The sequence below is a fragment of the Spea bombifrons genome, chromosome 2 (genome assembly GCF_027358695.1).
Source record: "Spea bombifrons isolate aSpeBom1 chromosome 2, aSpeBom1.2.pri, whole genome shotgun sequence".
Lineage (NCBI taxonomy): Eukaryota > Metazoa > Chordata > Amphibia > Anura > Pelobatidae > Spea > Spea bombifrons.
The window spans coordinates 11069728-11084960 of NC_071088.1; the positions used below are offsets into that span (position 1 = coordinate 11069728).

The window sequence follows — 15233 nt, forward strand, 5'->3', positions numbered from 1 at the left end:
TTTGACCCCTGACTTAACGCTATCTTGTGCAGCTGATCCAATCCTTTAATGTGATACATTGTACACTAACATTAAACTTGCCAGGGCTGCTTGTCATCTGCAGTCCCTTCCGGACATCAGGTGACATCTGCGCACCTAGTTACCTATAAAATATAGCGTATGGACGAGTATAAATATAAAAAAGCCTATTAGAAGCTGCAGCGCTTTCTGCGCATGCACACGGGGGCCAACGGAACCCTTGCAAAGCCAGTGCTGGAGCTGTACAGCACTGAGTATACCCTGTGTCGGTTAAAGCATCTCTTACATGCAGAATAGCTGGCATGCAGCAAAAAGTGCCGGCCACGTGCTGTCATATCTATCGGATGTATTAAAGTCTGTATGATGGCTGCCATGTCCCTCCAACAGGATTGTCATTACCCTGTCCCTAAGAAAATATGATGTAATATGATGTCACACGGCCCGCATTATGTAACCCAACGACTACGATTAAATATGGACTTTATACACAAACATAGGACGAGGATCGACGGCCGAATGGTTCTTATCTGCCGCCATATTCTATGTTTCGAGGTTAAATGGCCCAAGTATCAGTCTGAACACCCTCACAATAAACAGTACTTATACTATTGGTTTTTTTTTACACAACTGCTTCTAAATTGGAGTCAGAGCCGGATTTCCTAAATCAGTTGCCTACAAGCCCCCCATAAATCTCATCTGGAGGGTGCTTATGATAACATGCATGGGGACTGCAGCTCTGCATATGGTGCATATCAGCCGCGAACAGATGTACCGTATTTCCACCGTCTCCAGTGGTGTGCCAGGCGATGTATAACGGGGATTGGTGCAAAACAGGGCAGGTGCTGCGCCCGCTCCCAGCCCCCACCCCGTCTCCACACCACGGAACGCTGCGGGGCCGTACAGCGAGCGCCGGGTGTAGTTCTCACTACCTGCCGCCAGGGGTCGCCGGCGCTCTCGGGTGGGCAGGAACAGCTGACGCAGCCCCGTGGCTGGAAGACTTGCCTCCTCTGTGAAAGGCTGTGCCGCTCAGTACCGATCACCGGCTCGCAAGGCATCGGAGACCCCCCTCCGCCCGTTCATCTGCCCATACCGCGGATAAGGCACCTTGCCTGCCCCAGCTGCAGCTATGCTGCCCCATATAACGCTTCTCGTCCTCGCTGCAGGAGCCCTGGCTGCGGAGGTAAAGAGAGGGAGGTGGGGGGTGGGAGGGTAGATTTATTTTGTGCCCGGGAGCTCTGCTCGTCTCTCTGCTCGCATTGTGCTTGGGATGCAGGATTGCACCTTGTCCGGGTTTGTTTGATTCCCCCCTCCCAACCAAGTACGTGTCCCTTTAACCCTCGGGGTACCAGGCTCCTGGTATATTGAACACTGATCTGCTACTCAAAGGGTTAAGGGGGGGGGGGTGAGTGCAGAGGACACCACGGCAGGTCAGTGTCTGCATCCCTTTAATGATCCCCTCCATAAATCCCCCACATTCTGAGCGAATAGTGATCTAACATGTTTAACCCCCCCCCTGGCACTGATGCCCTCCCCATCACTAGCACTAATGCCCCCCCTGATGATACCCATTGACATGGCTGACAGTGATCACCTCTTTGGTGACCCCACCAGCCACAATGTGCCCCCTGTATAAAGCTTGCCGCTGTGACTCATCCATTGTATAAACCGGAGAAAGCCTCAATTGTGCTAAAAAAGAAAAAAAACCCTTGAAAAAATACCCTTTCTGCCCTCCGCCCCCCGCCCTGTGACATCACACCCTGTGACATCACACATCTAATAACGTATACTAACATTGTTACGGTTCTTGTGATTGTTTGTTAATATGTATATATTTTGGTGTTAATTCCCGTCATTGGGAGTCATGTAGAGGATGTAATCCGTGTTTTAGCGGCTGGTCGTAACGCTTGGTGCCCCCCCACCCCGATTTGTTCTTTCTTAACCCTTTCACGCGTCCATCCCCGGCGATCCGTATCGGAGCGTGGAATTCTTTGTCTCCGTCCCTTGCGTGGACCCTCGTGTAGTGTATACTCCTTAACGCAGCCCACCTGTCTCGGCGGTCTCTCCTCCCGTGTCTCAGACATGGAATCTGTCACCTCGATGGGCTTTCTCTTAGATCCCCCCCCACGTCTCACGAGCTCCAGCGGGGAGCTGTCCCCAGGGGCCGGGCTGCGCTGCTCACAGCGGTCCCGTAATTCTTATTCACTGATGATGTCCTCTCTTTTGTGTCCCGGATCAGGTGCTTTTGTCTGTATGTCTTGGGAAATAATAGGGAAACCTACCCCGGGCTGCCTATTCTGGATGAGAGTGATAGGGGTGCTTTGCTATTTAGGAGGGGGGGCGTACGCGCCATTGGGTGGGTAGTAAAGAGGGGCTACATAAAAGGATTAGACTGGAAGAAGATTAAGACACAGAAGATGGCGGCTCTGCAGTGCTTCAAAGAAAATCTGGATGAAGAGAGGAGCTGCAGGCGGCCGGAGCTCCTTCCACCGCTAGGTGTTCGCGTCCTCGCTCCATTCATGTATCGCCTCCCAGGGCTATCACGTCTCACCGGGTCATATTCCGCATTGAGATAACCTGCTGGGGTCACGAGTCACCTGCTCACCTAATCCCGAAACGCACGGGGAGAGCAATTAATTAGCTGTTTGTCTCCTAGGAAACGGGGCGAAATAACAGGATTTTAATGAAAATGTTTTTTTTTTTTTGTAAATTAAGAAACACGATCTAAAATCCCATAATCGTGTAAAGGACGCTGGCTTCTAAATATTCGGTGACGTGGAATAGATTTGTAGAGAATTAGGAAATAGCTGTTTCTGGTAGTCATGTAATATCTGATTTCTAGCCCAAAATGACATCCCCTGTTTCTGGATCACCTATGGTCTTATGAACCACCATATGAACAGCGCCACCCCGATCTATGGTCCTATCCCCCCCACTTTCCCTTTATCTCCCCTAACACACCGGCTCCTTGGGTTGAAAGCCTATGGCCAAGTGTCTGGCTAAGCATTGTGAGAGTTATCAGCTGTCCCTTTGCTCAGACAGCATTCCCTATTTCCCTGGCTCTCAAACACCTTTTATCTTTTTAGACGTCTTAATCCGTCCTTAAGAGTTCTGTGTGCGCTGCTTATTGTGTAATAATGTATGCGTATGCGTGTGCGCGTGTGATGTCATACATGTACATGTTTCCTGGGCTGTGGGAGTGAACGTCGCTGTGTAGCGCGCCCGAGGATCTGCTTACCGTCTCTATACGTTAAATAAGCTTTGATTCATTAAATGCAGTCGAAATAATTGGAACGATTGTCGTTCAGCTAAAGGTCAGCCAAATAAATACGCCTTTGGGAATTGTGTGTGCTTCGATATGACATCATCCCCGTGTGACAGCTGTGTGGGATAATTAGTGTTTGGCTCGTAGCCTCTGTATATTTCGGCCGTGCCAGCGTCATAAAGGAGGTTTTAAGTAGCGTTTGCCTAACTTCGCTGTGACTCGCTTACCGTACAGCGCTGCGGACTGGCACTGGGCTAAAAGCCGGGTCTCTCCCGGGGCGGCTGGACCGAGATCTTGTATTTAAAGCCCGGGTCTGTCTGTCCGTCGGGTCTGTCTGTCCGTCGGGTCTGTCTGTCCGTCGGGTCTGTCTGTCCGTCGGGTCTGTCTGTCCGTCGGGTCTGTCTGTCAGTCGGGTCTGTCTGTCAGTCGGGTCTGTCTGTCCGTCGGGTCTGTCTGTCTGTCTGTTGGGTCTGTGATCCCGCGTTATGCAGCGTTTCCGCTGCAGTGGAGACCGGGTTAGATGCCGCTGCATCACGTTCTGCACCTCGCCAGCGTTTACGGTCGCCTCTCTCTCTCTCTCCTGTCTTCTGACATCATACTCTGACTTCACTCCAAAACACGCACCCATCCCGGGAACCGACCGAGTACCGTCCGTCCGCAGTGGTCGCAATGTGTGTGACCCTTTGTAGTAGCCCAATGGCTTACAAGCCCCAGGATCTTTAACAGCGGCCCCTGTGTTCTGTATCCGTGCAGGTGGAACCTGTATACCGTAATACACATCTTAATAACGTAGTATCGGTTGGTCCGCCAGCAGGTGAAGACCCGTCCAGTCTTATAAGCTAAGCCCTGACGGCTGTTTATTCCGGTGTAAAATTCTACAACCACAGAAAGGGTTCGTATGACCCGCTGTACAGCGCTGCGGAACATGATGGCGCTATATAATAATAATAATATGACGCACTACCTAAACACACATTCTTTAGTCAGACCCCGTTAAAGCCTGGACTCTGGCCAGGAGAGTTGGGTTTTGGCTCCTTAAAGGTCCAACCCCAGTGAGCTTCTGCAGCATGAAGCGCTTGGCCGGCCCTGCATAATGTATGGTTAAATTCAGTGAGATTTCTGCTAAGGCTCCTTACACTAGAGACAGCCCGGGCCTCCATAACGAATAGATGTGTCTGCTGGTTGGTTGAACTGACAGCCATAGCAGCAGAAGAAGCTTCTTATTAGTTTGTGTTTGTTATCGTCGTCCGGATTCCGACGTATCCTGCAGCTTGAAAGCAATTTCTAACTAGCGGGTAATTGCGTTATTCCGCCCCCCGGAGATACCCGAGCTGGGGGATGGATGCCTGGTACTCGGAGGGTTAATTCAGGTCATTAGTGATCTGAGACGGGCAGACTGTGTGCCGACCGCAGTTTCTTTAACCCTTAAAGCACCAGACAATTATTAATAATAAATACGAACACCATGCATTTCCATTTGCACCGACTTCTGCCTGCCAAGGGGCAAGAAGCAATAAAAACACTTTTTTTTTTTCCGTTGAGAATAAGCCAGAAGGCTTTCGAGTTTTCCATTTCTGTCTGCCGGGGAGCCGCCGGGGTGTCGTTTGTTGGCAGGCTACGCAAGCGCTGGTGTACCTAACGGAGTTGATGTGCCTGCGGGTCACGATGGGTTAAAGGAGTGTAAATGGAATATATTAAAGGGCTGAAGCCCGCGGCGATTGGATGGGGGATGAAGCCCTGCGCTTATGGGGGCTAGTGTGAGCGTGTGTGCGTGGCCGCTAATTTTACACGAGTATTCTGGTCCCCGGCACCGAAGGTGACCCGGCCAATTATAGCCATTTACTTAAAAAAAGCAGAGATTAACCTTTTAAGATTAACTGGCGGCGTATGTTTTCTACGAGCCCAAGGTTTTATAGCTAAAAGAGGAAAAACATTTCGATTTTATGTTTTTGACATTTTAATGTTCATTTGGTATTAAAAGCAAACTGATCATAGCATGATTTTGATTGTTACTGAATGGGTGGTAGGTAAGTGGAACAGCATTCCAGCTGAAGTGGTAGATGTTAATACAGTAAGGGGAATTTACACATATGTGGCAGCAGAATATGTCTCCTGAATGTAAGACGAGACCAACACAAAGAACCTTGGTCTTCGTTGACTAATCTCCTTCCTCCCTTCTCCATCTAGCCTAGCTTATCTACGCAGCATCGCAGGGGTTAACGGCAGCGGAAATCCGTAGGTTCGCGCGTGGCATCCACCAATTGGTCTCCCCGCTCCAGGAGTTAAAGGTCCTGGCACCAAATCTGTTGCGTAGTGCGTCCTGCGTTAACCCCGTATTAACCCCTTCCACAAACAACGTAGAAAAAAAACGAACACAAATATTCACCCGAACCGAACACAGGAACGGGCGAATATTTCGAAGATTTTTTTTCCCCACGAAGACAAAGAGTTGGCCGGCGCTCGAGTCTAGTTTGTAGGTATCCTGTATGACATTATTCCGCCCCGGATAGCTGGCTCCAAACCAGGGCACATTTAAAAAGCTCTGGGCCTTGTAGAGCGAACACTGTGACCGTGTATCTTGTCATTTATTAAGTGTTAACCGGGGTGTTTGAGGAAGACTTGGGGGATTTCACACCTTTATACATCTCTGCTGGAAAGCTGACTCTTTAGTAATATCAGGAAGTGGAAACGTCTCCGAGAAATGTCTAGTTTAGTGAATACACCCAAAAAGTTTCCTGGATGGTTGTGGTTTTTGCTCCCTGGATTCACCTTGGATGTTAAAGGCCCATCTCAGGCAGATTGTTCTGCTGGCCCTGCGTAATGCATAGTTCAATAAGTGAGGTCATTCTCTAGAAATGTCACTGATGAATTGTAATATGCTTTGTACGGGGCCGTTCCCTGCTGTTCTCTGAATCTCAGCCTTTCATAAGGTAAAGCCAAGTCAGGGAGATGAAACTGCAGCTCTCCTGCCAACTCCTGCCGCTGAGAACAATCTGGTGAGATCTGTCTGGATCAGGAATGCCCTGCGTTATCTGATTAAATCTCCTCGCTGAGCAGAAGAATTAGAAGTATGCGGGGGTGAGGATTATCACGAGATGCATCGCCCCAGACCCAGGTTACCTTTTATATAATAACCGCTCCAGCGCCTTTGGCATTTAAGGGGTGCTCCAGTGACCACAGGCATGTTCAGGGGGGGGGTGCTGGACTGCAACTCTCAGCAAGCGAGCCGAGCCACTAGCAGGAGATGTGTTCGGTGGAAGGAAATATCGGGTAGGCAGGGACCAGGGCGAATGCTTATACCTGGGGACTCTCGGGGTATCACCGAGGGGGCTGTGGGTGAAGTGCCGGCTCGCCCCACTTCCCCTCCAACCACAGCGATTTCCTGTGGAGACCACCCACTGATGTTAGCGAGACCCCCTACCGGTGTATGGGGAGAATGCTTCAGAAAACTCTGGGAATAACTGTCCTACTGGACAGGCAGCGGTCTGGGGGCTGTTAAAGCAGATGATCACCTTTTAAAGCCCCCCCTATAACAATTGTAATAAAGGCGCCACAAAGCTGCTGCAATGTGGTTCTACTGCTCTTGCCACTGATAGGCTGCTTCAATTAGCCAACCAGTGACAGGAAAGCACTTCATTGAAATCATTCTGCGCGTGGGGGGGTTCTAAACAGATCCCACCCGCAGCACCCCCGAGCCAGCGCTGGAGGTGAGTATTTGGTGTGTGTGTGTGTATATATATATATAGCTGGGGGGTGGGGAAAGGGGCAAATGCGTGTTGGGGGTAATCTGCAGAATACCCTCCATGTATTTGCAAAAGGAAAGCTATGAAAATGCTTTTTGTTCGTATTCCTCCCCGATTGTTGGCAGTTGAGGCTTTTAATATATCGGATCTTAGAGGAAGACGTTAGATTCTGAGCTGCGGACGCTGTTCGGATTATTATCCGTTGCAGGAACTCCGCACCGCGCATAACCTATACTTTATAAAAAAAAAAAATTAAAAAAAATGGCTGGGGCTGCAGCTGCTCGGAACGTAAGGTCACCTTGACACATTTTTATTGTGGCTGAAACTCGTGGCGCTTCTTTCGAGGCAGAACCTGGAAGATTTGATTATTAGCTCAGTCTTTTGAAGCGTTCGCGTTGCCCGAGCGCCGAATTAATTTATTATTTGCTACAAAAGAAGTAAAAAAAAAAAAAGTTACTTTTGCTAGAAAGGTTAAAATATTTTATTCCTTAGGGTATACGTTTGTTATAATGGTCATTTTTAATAAAAGGGGTTCTGCTGTACCATAAGAGTGGCAACATTCCATTGGTTTTTCATGCATTTCCTCCCGCAAGTGGCTGCTTCCAGGAGCCAATCAGAGGCAGGATGCCTTGCACCACAGAGAAATTGGGAAGCTGCATCTCTGCAGTTGCAGCTTCTCCCTAAATTTAATACAGTTTAAACCCTGTAGTCATCCTAATGTAGTCATTTTTACTTATTCGTAGTATGTGTTTATGTTGATGTTCATTGTCCTAAATTCTAAATAATTGTACTCCGTGTAAGTCGGAATAATGATATTTTGTCAGATTTTGGGTTGCTTTGGGCCCTGATGTAGAACGTCTTCTAGAAAAGTGTGCACCCTTTTTCAATACTTACCGTCCTCCTGTATGGAAATGGAGCCCCCTAATGTATGGCCGCATGATCTGCTTCTAATAGAAAGCCTGTATGAAGCAAGCCTGATCACTAACGGTCTCATAGTCAGTGAAGCTGTAGATACGCCGTAAGCGATTCTTGGCGAGTGCAAGCGATGTGTCTGTAGAATGTGAAAGCGCTAATTGTTCCGGAGAACCCGACACCAGGATTAAAACGTACGATGTTATACTGGGAGCCGCAGCTGGTGCGTTATACACGGTTCCTACGGAACGCGCTCTGCATATAGTGTCACATTCTGTGATGTTGGTGAGAAACGAAGCATATTTTGACTGCCGGGTGTGAAAAATACTGCGGAAACAATATTTCTGGACGCGTTGCGTTTCAGTGAGGCTGCTGATGCTGTTCTACTGTAATCTTTGGAGGGAGATGTATAAAACACGCTACCCGTGGTTATTACTATTGTTTTATATAGCGCCATCATATTCCACAGCGCTGTACAATGGGTAAACAGAACTAAACAAGTAGTGTATAATATAACAAATTGACTTAGAGAATGAAGAGGTAAGGAGCACCTTGCTCACAGGAGCTTACAATCTAGACTCTGTTAGTGAAACTCAGTGGCATATTCTGGCCTAGAACTGGCTGAAGACCTGGACCTCGGAGGACTGCATTGTAGGAAGAAGTCATTTTTATTTGTTTATATTTTGCAGGATATATAGAATACATATTCAGGTTCTTACAAAGTCCTTTAATGCGCGTTCTTTGTTGGTGGGGCTCTATGGAAGTGTACTGTCTCTTTAAGGCCTACCTCCGCACTGTTTTCCCAGTTTGTCACCGATTGTCACGATTAGCCGCTGTTTCAGAGTCATGAGTTAATATCTATTTATTATCTCCTTTTTTCCCGTTCTGATGGACGCCTTTGCTTTGTAGGCAGTTTTTGTTCCTGTTCTAAATGGGTCTGTAATTTTATTTATGTATATAAAGCAGGTTTCTGAACCCGATCGTTGACGCGGTGCCAGCACGGTTGATCCCTGGCCTTGGTTAATGATGCTTCTGAGAATTAAATCTTTTTGTGTTATAAAAAGATCTGTCTTCAACTAAAGAAATATTGCCTTTGGCAATCCCAGGATCCCGCATAATCTCTTTGTGTGCTTTTCTCTCCATAATGATGAAAACTAGAAGATTTTGGGGGGTTTTTACCATTGAACCAGAAATCCTAGATCCTCCATATACCCTGTCTCTTTTTTTGCCTTCATTGTGTGTAAATAAATGATTGATGTACAGTTATTGTTGATCCGTGACTTGTAATGTTGAGAGTTGACGTACATTATGTCTGCATCATCCTAGATTTCTTATATTTGTCAAGGAAATCTGCTTACCTGGGAACTCTCTGGGTTTGACCCAGAGTCTCAGGGCGAAGACCTGCTTCTCTTGGTCTCCTGATCAGTTTTTTTCTTCTTCTTCTGGTAGGGGAGTGGTGTTTGGCCATGCGCACTCCCCGTCCACTTCCTGCGCACTTCCTGCCCTCTTCCTTCCCACTACCCACCCACTAAAAGGCTATAGGTAGCCCTATCCCTACATGAGGCATCCTCCTCGCTGTTCCCAGCCAATAACATCTCCCTTTGCACGATATACCTAATGCCAATCAGCTCCAGCACTGGCTCGACGATCGCTGTCGGCAGGGATCTATTCAAACCCACACGTGTGGCAAGTGCTCCCATTGATTGAGTGTTCACCAGCCAGTCGGTGGCAAGAAGTGTCTGACCACGGAGGAGGTAGACACCTGCAGCAGCAGGGCTACATCTTCTATCTCAGGTGTTTGTGTTTCTTTTATGTAAAGAAAGCATATTAACATTAGGGACGTCAAACTGTTTTGGAGGCGGCAGTACCAGATTCTACAAGAAAATCAGTAAGAGACGGTCACCGAGTTCTAAAGATGAATCTCCAGCGTGGTCAGCTACGACAGACCACCCACTGAAACACTAGGCAGTTATGCTGACGCTTAGTAAGGATCAGAAAACCCCCTAGTGGGGACACATATGTTATAGGGGTATAACTTTTTAGGGGTTTTGAACATCAGGAAAAGTGGGACATGATGGAAGGACAGAAGCATTTGAGTCCCAAAGAGGGACTGTCCTCTTTAAAAGGGGACACTTGGGAAGTAACATATGTGAAGGTATCATTTCTGTACTGTTAATTACAATTAAGTTAAGTGAATATTGAATTTATAAATCAGGGGTGCATGTAGGCTTCAGAAGTCTGTACAGATAAAAGCTTTAAGTAAAATAAAGACTAGACGGAGAACTGTTCCTTCTTCTAATAATAGACTCTATGTTGCCATGGAGATTGGCAGATTAAAGACTGTATTCAGAACAAAGCACTAATGTAACTATTAATTTTCTTAAATACAAGGTTACATTTGCATAGCGGCCAACACTTGGAGATTTGCTGGGATAGTGCTGACAGCCCGGGTTATTTTCTGCCTATTTGTTGGTGTGACCAGGTTTTCTATTCTCAGGACAGTTGGCAGCTCTGGTTGTCCGATGCCCACTCTGTGAAACACTGAACTGTAAAACATTTAATGTTTAATTATTTAAAGTGTAAAAAAGTTTTTTGGGTTTTTTTTTGCAGTAATTTTCTACGGGTCATTTTAGAATAAAGTAAATCATTAGATATTAGAGAGAAACCTGGTTTTTGATGCAAAATAATCTCACGTTGTCAACAAAATATATCCCTGTCTCATTTCCTTTAACCCCTAGAGATGGGTGCGTCAGTTCTGTTTTAAATATATTTATTTATTGCATGAGCTCTCGTTGATTTTTGGCTGGATCATCCTCACAATGTCCGATTATTATTTTATACGCCGAGTGGCAACCGTATTAAAAGCTCTGATTTGTCCCGAGCAGGGCTGTGTTGTCCGTTCTGTCATGGTTCTGGAATGCTGGTAGTGAAAATCATTACCGTTTCTAGACATGAATAGATGTTAAAACAGAAAATGTGAAAGGCATGCGCTTGCTGGAAATGCCAAGTAAGCTCACTTTTCATTGTTTTGTTAGCGATTACCGGCGTGTGTATTTATTCTGTATTTACCGCGTGAATATTTAACCATAGCCTTTTTTTTGTTATTTTTTTATTATTTTCATTGTTTTTTTTGACAGCTGTTAACAAATATATAATTTTTGTCTACTCTGTCCATTTTTTTTACTTGGCTTGTGTATAAACACATACAAATATATTTTATCTCTATGGAGGGATGAATAAAACTCCCAGTTTTAGAACGTATTGATCATTCACAGGTCACTATTGGTGATTTGAGAATTGAGGACACGGGTTCTAATTCCAGAGGAGAATCCTTTTTAAGTGCTTAAATCCTTATGGCTGGAGAACACTACACTTGGCCTTTAGGTTTAGGTTCTAGATGCCTTCCAACTTTTTCTGAAGACCACATTTCTGTGGGTTTTTTTTTTTAGCTCCTTCTGGTTTACGTTTTTTAGAGAACAAGACTAGAAAGCTATGAGTTTTATATTATCAGGTGTGGGTAGCACTTAAAAAACATAGCTTCTCCCCGATGTGACGACATATTGGCAAATCCTATGGTGAATATTCAAACTGAGAGTAGCTAAGTTCCAGAACAAACTTTTTCCACTCTCCCAGACATATCTTGTAATACTGATGACCCAAAGACTTTATTAAATGGAGATGCCGAATTTTCGTATTTTTCTTTCTCCCCATTTATGTTTTCTTGTCAATGTATACTTTGTAACCCTCACCCCACTAGAGTCTGTCCTGGTCTTTTCCTCGTGCTTGTCTCTACATCCAACTCATTCCTGACAGAAGAACCTGATCCCTATCGATGCACACACAGCAGTGCTATAGATTTTGGTTCTGTCACACTGAGTGGCCAGCGAAAGCAGCTGAAAATGAGTTTTAAAACATTAAATTGACAGAGTAATTTTTTTTATCCCCGGTAGAAAAGTCTCAATGGTCGTCTTACCGTATCTGAAACGTTTCCATTGACCCTGAGACGCTTTGGATGGGCTCTATTGTAGTGCTGTGCTAATGGTGGCAAACAAATGGTTCTCACAATGGTCTTTGTGAAAAAAACCATTACTTGTCAGGAGGTAAAGACATTCTGAATTCAGTCACCTCCTTTCAAGCAGGGATTTCAACTGGGAAATGCAAGAAGAGGGAGCACCCATTAGGGGGCTCAGTAAGTATTAAATCAGAGCAGAGTATAATGGAGTCAGCTCTAGTGACTCGAGAATCTGCCCATTCACTCTGAGACTTGGGTTAAAAGCCATGAGGTTCAGGGGTAGACATTCTCAGCTATCCTTTTCACTATAGCAACTAACCAAATAGTATCCTGTTGAATACTTTTCCTTTGGTTGCTATGGTGATAAGACTTTTTTTGCAAGTTATGCACATGAATCACTTTTATACCCCCCCCAATATGTGTTCTAGGTTTCTCAGCTAAAACAAGTACCTCTCATATCTGATTGATCCAGCCAGGAACAACTATGTGCGAGTTGTCTGTAGCAAATACCACATTTCATAATGGTTTCCCATGAAATAAAATCAACTCTTGAAGTTAGTTACTCCAGGACCCATCAGATGTACTCCAAGGGATGGACGTACCACAGATCGCTGTTGGCGATTTGAGAATTGAGGACGCAGGTTCTAATTCCACGGTAGATCCTTTGGAACAGTTTAGTTCGAGCACTGACTGATATTATATGTGGGTGTAAATTTACGGTGAGCACTGGAATCATTCCCAGCGCTAGAGTAATAACGAAGCTATAAATTAGGCTCACCAATTTACTGCTTGGCGTTCATTGGGATGGGCCTCATCAAGCCCAGCAAGAGATTGATGAGACAAAACCCAGTGTGGTGATGGGCTGCCAATTATGTGGTCAATATTGCAGTCTTGTAGTTAAGGAGAAGTAGCTGGCACCCTGTGGTTCCTCCGCACATGCTGGCATCTCTTTCAGCCTAAGGGACCTCATTTTTTTGTCCTGTATGTCACCATTCGCTGCACTTAATAGACCCGTGTTTACAGATTAAAGCAAGCAATGTATATCTTCTAGGAACCTGTAAAGTAGAGGTTGTAGCCGTATTAGTCCAGTGGTGTCAATATCAAATAACAGATGATAAGTATCTTGTGATAATACCTTTTTTATTGGACTAACAGAATTTTGGAATGACAAGCTTTCGGGAGCTCTTCTAGAAATGTTTTAGACTTGAGAAAGGGAGAAGAGCTCCCGAAAGCTTGTCATTCCAAAATTCTGTTAGTCCAATAAAAAGGTATTATTATTACAAGATACTTATTACATCTGTTATTTGATATAGGAACCTGTAATATACGTATACCATGTGAGCAGCCATCTATCCCGTTCCGCATATTTATTGCCATTCCCCCCTGTTGCTTAGGCAGCCTTTTAAGTAGAGAAGGGAGAAAACTTCTTAAACTGATTAGACGACAAGCTAGTTTTGTCACCTTCTGCTGTCAGTCTCCGGGTTCCCCGAGGTGAAATAGACCGTTTTGTTTAAACTAAATATATCCAAAGCAGTTAGACTGATTGACACACACAATGCACAGACTGTGGTCATGATGGGAAGTTACGACGGCTGCTCTCACGATATACATGGGGTTTTTAATACATATATTGCTGATTATAATCTGTCAACCTCGTTACAGAGTTATTTATTGTATGGAACTTGCAGATGGGGGCTTACGATTTGAAGAGCAAGTGGAGTTTGATGTGAAATCAGAAACCGTATTCCAGCGTCTGTAAGCATGTTTGTTCATAGGATTATGTGACACGATAATGACGTTCCAATACTCTGGTAAACTAATCTGTAGCTTTATGAATACAGAAAGCATGTAAAACATTTCCAAAGAACAGGCCAATTGAAGATCTGAAACAAGATACCGGTTTCTATGCAATTGTACTGAATACCAAATAGAAATATAGGTGTTTGTTGCCACAGAAAACTGTTTCCAAGTCCTGGCTTATAAGGAAACCCCAACATTTTGGGTTAGTTAATGACCAGGAGCCCAAAAACTGCTGGAGTAGATGGGCTTGCCCATTTTTCCATGAGGTTCAGGGGTAAACTCTTAACATTCCCAGTTCTTTTTTTCACTATAGCAACTAATCAAATATTCTATTTGGTTGTTATGGCGATAAAACTACTTGCAAGTTATGCACATGAATCGCTTTTAAGAAATATCCCCTCACTGCATGTTCTAGGTTTCTCAACTAAAATAAGTACCTCTTGTAATTGATTTATCCAGCCGTGAACAACAATGTGCGGGTTGTCTATAGTCAATACCTGTTTTTATAATAGTTTGTAATAAAATAGAATGGACTCTTTATTAAAATGAGGTGCTCACTCCAGGACCCCTTAAAAATACTTTAAGAGATGGATATACCACAGATTGAGCAAAGCGGTTCTAGAACATACTTATCATTTACAGATCACTGGTGATTTGAGAATTGAGGAAACGGGTTATAATTCCATGATAGATCCGTTGAAACAGTTTAAAGGGGGGGACCTTATTGTTACCTTTTTAGATGTTTGGAAAATGGTGGCAGGTGGTATTTTTGAATAATGTAATTTCTGATAAACGTTTTGTTGATTATTAGGAGAAGACATGGAAATGCGTATGTCTTGCACTGCCCAGGGAAGGGCGCATAGACATGCGATAATATTACTTAGACACACTAAAAAGTCATGAGTATTTACTACACTCGGGCAAAACTACATCTTCGAGATGTTTAGAATTCTCTCAAGCATGTTTTACTCTCTACAACACGCGTTTTCTTTACGTATCTACGTATGGCGTGACATTCTTGGACACTCTCTGGTTTTACCCTGGAGCAAGTATAGCCAATATGAAGCGCTTAAATTATCAAAAGGACAACATTTCTGAGATGCTCCTTTCTTTTACACTAAGGATTGAGCATCAATTTCTACAGCTGGTAGCCCTACTTATGACAGAGGTTCTATATTTTAAAACTGTTCAACGTGTTCTCCCGGGTAGGACAGTAACTTTCATGGGGCAAGAGGGACAGTTGTCATAGATGATGCAAGTTGAGGGCTGCACTTGGGAAGCCCAGAGGCTATGTCCCTGCTCCTATTTGTGCTTCTGTCCACTTAAAGAAGCGGATGTTCAGTCAGCACGAGGCACGACCTCCGACTTCACCACAGGCACCCAGATCCCTACTTACAGCTCTGCTGCCGGCCAGAGGTCTTTTCTTTGGGCTGTGGAAATCGGATGCAAAGCTCAACTATTCCCTCCATCCACAATAAGCTTTGCG

The 15233-nt window shown here is 45.0% G+C and overlaps 1 protein-coding gene across 2 annotated transcripts in view; it reads left to right on the top strand.

The window, feature by feature from the left end:
- Positions 1–1024: 1024 nt before the first annotated feature.
- APP (amyloid beta precursor protein) overlaps positions 1025–15233 on the top strand; it is an 85181-nt gene continuing 70972 nt past the window's right edge. The window contains exon 1 of one of the 2 annotated variants that reach the window (XM_053456823.1): positions 1025–1198. In XM_053456823.1, coding sequence (XP_053312798.1) covers positions 1145–1198 — 54 coding nt within the window. In that variant the 5' untranslated portion in view covers positions 1025–1144. The remainder of the gene's footprint in view (positions 1199–15233) is intronic. The other variant, XM_053456824.1, reaches the window with a different exon arrangement.